We start from the raw sequence: 7,673 nt of genomic DNA on the forward strand, positions 1-7,673 counted from the left end.
TGAACTTTACGAGGCTTTGTTCCCTTGGGTCTGATTGTTGGGATTTGTTCCATGAGGTTTGTAGAGAGTCTTCCCACCTTCTATTTAAGTTTAGTTGATCGTATTTCCATCGAGCCATTTCGGAGTTATGTCAAATCAACAACCGAAACCCTAAACCCTCATTTGGCTAAAATGCTCCTGGAGCTTGAGTAGCTCACTTTAAGTAGGAAATCATATGAGGGAGTGTAATGCACACTATCCCGGCAATCAAATGTTACCGGGGTCAAGGCATACCCCTCCAACTTGGCAAAACCCCGATTCTATTCCTACCCAAAACCCAAAATGGAAAGAGGAAAGAAGGGGGAAAGTCTCCTTACCTTTGAAAGCTCCGACAACAAAGGGGGGGTGGCCAGACAGCTCACCAACTTCCTTCTTCTTCTCCTTCTCCTTCTTTTTCTCCTCTTTTTTCTCCCTCTCCCGTGACTTTTTCAAGTGAAAGTCTCATTTGCATCTTTTTATAGGCAAGGTTAGTTGGGGGTCTGTTTGCCTATCAAGTGGGCTTTAACCAAAATGGCTTAACCCCAGGGTTAAACCACGTGGACCCACCACCTTGGACTCACAAGGGGTGTAAGTCAAGAGGGTAGGCTCCATGTAGTGTGGAAACCAAAGTGGATTAGGCCATCACGCTCGTAGAGGGTCCCATGGGCAAATAGTGTAATTCAACACTACAAGAACTACCAGTTGATGACCACCAGTAGCTCATTGTCCAACCAGTAGATGCTGCCACTGAACAATACAATTATTGTACTTTGACACTTTTCAGATCTTTTTGCTAACATCTTGGGTGAAAAGAAAGGAAGCGGCGAAGAGAGATACAAGGAGAGGGAGATGCAAGGGGTACTGCTATAAAGGATTGCAAAAGGGAGATGATGCAATGGCAGTGGAGAAAGAAAGATGCAACCACAGATTGAATGGTTAAGGCATTTCTCATCGATCTAACAGTCAATATGTTGTTGGTGTGAGATGGTGTGGGGGATTCTATTCCAACCTGGTAGCTCAGAGAAATTTTTTTTTTCAATTTAAAATTAAGGGGAGAATATTCACATGTTGTCCGTGTGCGGATTCTGCCCATGCTTTCTCACAAAATTATAAGTCCCATATATGTGTATTTTGTTTCTATTTTTTATCTTTTTTGAAAATGTGGAATTCATATAGATTGATATCTTCTTCAAGCCACTGAATACTAATAGTGAACAATTTTTTTCCCACGCTGGCACCGTGGAAAGCCCATCCCTTAAAATAATGTGCTCTTTATCCACTTTGTAACCCAGTAAGCCTAGTACTTTTTAGTCCCTCTCTTTTCAGAAAATGATACATAAAATAGCAAGAAGAAAGGTTCTGTGCAAAACCTTTTAAAGGGGAGAAAGAGAGTGTGTAATATCATTTCTTCCCTTACTGGATGAAGTGCAAAGTGTCCGGCCATGGCCCGAAACTAGACCCAAATGACAATAAAGAAAATCCCCCCATCAGTATTATCATAATGCAGAGGAGAGATGTCCTTGAGTAAAATGCATAAGGAGTGGAACAATGAGGAGCAACAAAGCAGTGTCGTACATTGAAAGACAGTGAGGTCATTCATTTGAGGATAAAGATTGATATAGAGGTGCTAACATATCTTGCAGGAGGACTCAAAAAACCTTTTCTCCAATAAATAGAAAAACCCAGTAGAATTTTTTAGAATGAGATTCCCTTCTACATCTAAAGCTAACATTTTTTCATATATAAATACTCTATCTAAATTGGGTGCTTGGGTGTATTTCCAAGAGGCCCATTCACATTTTTTGGTGAAAGAGAAGTGTAGTTTACATTTTCTATGCCGAGGTTGGGTTGGGGATGAATGGTACCACTGAATCAACCAAAAAATAAAAAAATGGTACCATTGAAATTTTATTGATAGAAGATAAAGAAAAGAAATATTACCTAATAAGCCCCCAAAACCCTTTAAGTATTCTTTTATTCCCTTTCTCCTTCCTTTCTTGGGGGTTGGGGATAGGTTACAGATTAAAAGGAATTTTTATTAATAAAAAGGGGAAGAGAATACCACTTAAGGTACATAGGGTAGGTAAGGTGGTGGGGTGTGGGGGACCTAAGGACTAGACTGAAAACCCTTGTATTGAATAAGTAGTGATTCTTCTTGCTTGTTGGCTACCCCATAAATCTGAGCCAAATAGACTCTCTAATCTTCTGCTTGTTTTAGCAGTGTTGGCCCTCCCTATCTCTACTAATTATAAAGAATGCATCACCTATAACTCAGTCAAATGGAACGGCTGAAGAATTTCATGATTTATTTTCACCATTAATTACTACACACTCCAAGGAGCTTAAGAATTAAAATTTAAATGATCGAGGAGAATTAATGACCTCCAAAATTCAGAAATTTATGACTATTTATTTACATTGGTTCCATATGCTGCAGAACTATAGACTTAACTAGGGAACTAGTCCCATATAATAGACTTTTTTTAACCCATAATAGATCTAATTCATAGAAATAATATTTCTATAAGTTATGGGCCATCCACCCCATCTTGCACCAACATCAGTATGATTATTTAATTTGTTTAATTAATACTTGTTTTCCTTATCTGATTAATCGAAGACTCTTTAGTCTTCTGAACTTCCAATTTGAAACAGTACTACCCTAAAAGAAATCCAAACATAGAAAACAGTCATTCTAAATGTGAATTAAAAAAAAAAAAATTAACTCATATTTTTTAACTATGCGTAATGTTGTATAATGCTTCACTATTAGTCATATGGCAATATGTGAGTTAGTCCATGTGATAGAGGACTCAACATACATCTCAATGACCTACTTTTAATTAGTCCAAAGTAAGCAAGGAAAGCTGTTCAAACTCTGATTTCAAAGTTCTAGTAAAATTATCAAAATGCCATCAAATGGAGATAAATATCAAATACAAAATGACATCTTTTGTAATTTTAGCGACTTCCTCTACTCATTTTAAGCTGAAAATGCTCCAATGAGATGCTTGTCTGGTCCTCTATCACATGGACTAACCCATATACTATCAAGTGGCAATAAGTGAAGAGTCATACTCTACTAGGCATAGTGATGCCTAAAAAAACACTTTTTTTTCTACAAAAAAAAAAAAAAGACATTTTTTAAGAAAAAGGTTGGGTATGCTGCTTGTATACCATATGCAAGCATCCATTGTGTCTATCCCTCTCTTCCCTTTATGAAATGACCCCTTACCTTTCCTGTATAATGCCTCTTTCGATGCCCTTATTGGTGTTGTCTGCTAGCTTACTATATACCAACAACATACCTATCCCTCTCCCCTTTTGAATATGCACGATTTTAGCTTGTTATCCCCTTAGAAAAACTCACCCTTGAGTATATAAAGTAGAGAATCTTCTTTTGCTTATATTACCCATCTTTCCAGTAGTCTAGCATTGGAGAATCTGTTGTACTTGATTCTTCACGTACTTGACACCAATAATGGTACCCCATGTAACAAATCATTGACAACCCTTGCAGTAGCACGAACTATGCATAATGGACACCATGCTTGGAACATAAAGACCCTGTAGCTTGGCATTGCTAGTGATGACACATCATGGGAAGCCCTACTTCCCATGTTAGGTTCTTTCTTCACTTTGCATGCAAAAGTTAATTGCATATAGATCAAGAGACTGGTACAAGAATTTAATCTACTCTTTATCTTTCTCCTTTATCTTCCTTTTCCTTTCCTCTTTCTCTTTCTCTTTTCTCCTCCTTTTTCCTATTCTGTGAAATGGGAGTAGCCAAGCTGCATTGAAGCCCATTAAAATCAAAGTACTGCAATTGGCCTCATTGAATTTGAACAGAAATTAAATATAATTTTTTGCAATAAAGAAAAATAGCAGGTATATTTTTTTGGGGGTGAATGGGATTTATTAAAAGATAAAAGAACTACAAGCACCCCAAGAGGGAATCCAAGAAAACAAAATTCAAACAGTAGAACAAAGGCAACTTAGAGTCGTCTAATCTGAAAAGCCCAAGAAGAAACTATGTGCTGATTCCTTGTTGCATGTCTCTGAAACCGAGGCATGAAGGAAATTGACCTTAGTTTGTATGTAAAAGGCAATAGAACTTCAAATTTGGTTGAAGGTACGAGGAGAGGAGATCCACCTTTGCAAATTTTTCTCCCACCAGATGTGATCGATACACTATAGCATAAAAACAAACGAAAATTGGCTGTGGCCTTGGATGTAGTCAAATAATTGCAACCTCTGGAATCAGGAATGGAATCTCAAGGGTAGAGTAAAAAATTTCACCCTAAGAGGATATTTTCAAGCAGCCTGCACACGGGATTCCATTGCAACCTGTCGGGCAGCAGCGAATTTTTTTTCACAATCTTGATAGCCAAGTCACACACTAAGTTTCCTTTAAATTTTTAATTCATTTCCATTCTTCATCTAAGGAGGAAAAGGGAATATGTGAGGTGCTGAAATTTTGGAGAAACCCCTTTTTCATTGTGTGACAATTGAAGAATAAATGATCAATATCTTCTACTACATTCCAACAAAGACAAATAGTTAGGGATAGAAATATTCCTATACCGAAGGAAAGACTAAGTCGGCAAAGGATTTGTCAAGGCATGCCACAGAAGATACTGTGTCTGGGATTATGATGCTTGAATCAAACAAAAAGCCACCAAGGAGCAAAAGGTCAAAAGGTCGCATTAGACCTAACCGGCTCCCAAGTATATAACTGCATACATTCCTAAGTATAATTAACATGAACTAATGTACTAGATGGAAAGAATAAACATCATATATGGTTATGTTATCAACAATTTTGGGTGCTAGCTACTTCCATTTTCATGTCTCCATGCCCAAGTTTGATCTAGATACTTATATTAACCCAAAATATCCTCTCCATGTTCTATAATACAAAATATGCATGGCTTCATGAAAGAAACGGCTACATAGGTTAGCTAAGCCTATGAGCTTGAATCCAGCTTTTAAACGCGGAAATACTTTTATAAGCCCATTTTGAAAAGACTACAATCATGATAGAAATGAAGCAAGGCAATAATGGAGTTCAAAAGGAGTTCTTGCTTTGCCCCCACTAACCCCCTTTTTCTCTCAAAACGAAAGTGACCATTTTTTAAAGGGAGCAGTTTTCAAGGTCCAACTGAATATGCATGGATCTCCTTCAACACTGTTCAGCAAGCTTCTAAGCATTTCCTTAATTAGGAGAAGCACTTATACTACTTTTCCTCCTCACCCTGCAAAGTTCCAAATATATAATCCTCCTTCCCCACCCAACCCTTTCAATCCCACTTTATTAAAAACTATTATATGCTTTTTCAAGGATAAGCATGATTCTGGAAACCCATCTTCTAATCAGATCCATCCATTGATTGATGATGGACAGATGGTTTGAACACCAACCCCTAAGAAATCCCTAGTTTGTCCTCCTGTATCATCTTGGGTGTTAGGGCGTTTCCTTGGGTACATCTGCAAATGATTTTCCAAAGTGGATAAACTGTTCATTGAGCCGCCATCTAAATCAGTTCCCATCTTAGGTGTTGGGTTTGGACTGAACAATCCATTGTATTTGCTTTCATCTTCAACTTGAGTGTTGTTGCACTTGACTCCAAAAGTCCCAAAAAAGGATGGATCAGTTGAAGTTGCACCTATTTGAGCAGCTTTTTGTAGCAAAGCTGTTGCAGACATGTTTGCTGTAGGTAGCTGATGATCATGTTGATGTTGGAAACTGTACAAGCATGGAGCACTTGCTAGTTGAGGACTACTTACTTCCTTAACATTGCTTAATGGCAGTGATGTGCTTGTTAGCGCGCCAGCATTGGTCGACGAGAGCTTATTACTTCCGTAAACCCAATTGAATTGGTACTCTGATTGTAGAGGATTTGAACATGAAATGAAAGGATCACTGTACAATGTTGCTGTAGTACTAGCAGATCCCATGTGATGTAACTCTGGGAGATTATTGCTTAAGGCTTTGTTGACTTGGGATCCTTGGCCCATCCACAAAGAAAGACCAGGTCTGGGTTGCTCAATTGCTGCCTCATTGCTTGAAAGTGGCTTCAAAATAGAAGAGAAATGTTGGACCATGCTGGGTCCTAGTGATGTCCCCATAAGATGATAATTGAAGTTTCCTGTAGTTGCATTGATGACATTTGATGCTGCTGTAGCTCTTGCTGTTTCTTCTGCTAATGCATCACAAAAGGCCCTATGTGTGATGAAGCTATCTCTCCTGTTGGCATAAAATTGAAAGAGAGAGAAGAAGTTAAGATATCTCATTCTCACTATGGGAAATCAACAATATATATCCTTTTAGAAATCTATTTGTCTTCATTATGTCTCATTTCCTTTTCACCTAAAAGCCAAATGGAGAGACGGACCTATTTGTCTCTTGCACACTCTTACAAACAAAAACATCTAAACCACTAAATTATTTCATGCTTCCTTAGCTTCAATTTTCTTGATAGGTATTTTTGTTCCTACTAATGTCTCAATACATGAATGATATGATCCTTATATAAAAGCTAGAAAGAAAGCTATAATTACCGCGAAAATAGAGTCCCACAATCACATCTGTACTCTCTAGTGCCACAGGTTTTTGAATGTGCTTTCCAATCTGATTGCACAGCATATTTCTTTGAGCACTTTTCACATTTCCACTTCTTCTCTCCATGTTTTCGACAGAAGTGTTTCTTTATGCCGGTGAGATCACCGAGAGCCCGCAAAGGGTGGTGATGAACACAGCTCTTTTCTGGGCATACATAGACTCTCTTCCTTGGTTCTTTGCTAGTCCTCTGCTTGAGCTTCCATGGAAGGTTATGTCCTCGCCGATGAAGTTGAAGATTTTGATCTCTTTGGAAACCCTTCCCACATATCTCACACAAGAATCTGTTGGTAGCCATTAGAGTCTTTGGTGACAAGGCGATGACCTCAGCTTCGGGATCTATTTAACATACCCATAAGTCAAATAGGATCATCAATCAAAAACATGAAGATCCATGAATCACACACACACACACAACACAGAGATAATTAAAGCAATAATATATAATCTAGATGATGAAGAAAGAGAAGATTGCCTGGGGTTCCTGGTAAATTTCTCTTTTTCTTAATTGGAGGAGGATTGGATCCTGCAGCAGTTGAGTTTTGTGTGAAAGAATTTGAGATTGCTTCTCCTGCCATCTTCTCTAACATCTCAACTTCTTTGTCTTTGGAATCAATATTCAAGAAACTCAAAGAAGCAAAATCAATAAAGATGAGATCAAGAGAAAACCCAACACCAAGAGTACCTGTGTTATGGCACTAATGCTAATTAACATGGGCTGATAAATGAAGGATTTGATCTCTCTCTCTCTCTCTGTCTTTCCTCTTATGTGTGTGAGTGTGTGTGTGTACAGTCTTATTACCCGCTTTTGGTCTGAAGAGAATAGTATTATATTATGAGGGGCGGTGAAAGTTAAAGTTGGAAGAGGGTGAAAAAGAAGAGAGAGAAAGGAGGGGGGTGGGGGGGAAGCTCGAAGGTGCATGATGATGACACATATGATAAGGTCGGAGGAAAGTGAGTCTCCATACTTTTCCCATTGGATTGATTATCACATAATTTGGTTTGCTTTTCGTTTTGTTTAATTACTCTCCAATTG

General features: G+C 38.2%; 1 protein-coding gene across 1 annotated transcript; it reads right to left on the reverse strand.

The window, feature by feature from the left end:
* Window positions 1–4,882: 4,882 nt before the first annotated feature.
* On the reverse strand, window positions 4,883–7,386 carry LOC122065413 (zinc finger protein MAGPIE-like). Its single transcript, XM_042629233.1, has 3 exons — window positions 7,113–7,386; window positions 6,580–6,976; window positions 4,883–6,265 (listed from the first exon to the last, which is right to left on the reverse strand). Exons 1-3 carry the CDS (start codon window positions 7,225–7,227, stop codon window positions 5,392–5,394), a joined length of 1,386 nt encoding a protein of 461 aa, XP_042485167.1. The 5' UTR covers window positions 7,228–7,386; the 3' UTR covers window positions 4,883–5,391.
* Window positions 7,387–7,673: the final 287 nt, after the last annotated feature.

The sequence above is a fragment of the Macadamia integrifolia genome, unplaced genomic scaffold (genome assembly GCF_013358625.1).
Source record: "Macadamia integrifolia cultivar HAES 741 unplaced genomic scaffold, SCU_Mint_v3 scaffold1998, whole genome shotgun sequence".
NCBI classification, from domain to species: domain Eukaryota; kingdom Viridiplantae; phylum Streptophyta; class Magnoliopsida; order Proteales; family Proteaceae; genus Macadamia; species Macadamia integrifolia.

Coding starts and splice junctions, on each gene's coding strand:
- LOC122065413 (XM_042629233.1), bottom strand. CDS start 7,227: ATGTTAGAGAAGATGGCAGGAGAAGCAATCTCAAATTCTTTCACACAA. Junction 6,977..7,112: donor AAATTTACCAGGAACCCCAG/GCAATCTTCTCT, acceptor TATGTTAAATAG/ATCCCGAAGCTGAGGTCATC. Junction 6,266..6,579: donor TGTGGGACTCTATTTTCGCG/GTAATTATAGCT, acceptor TTATGCCAACAG/GAGAGATAGCTTCATCACAC.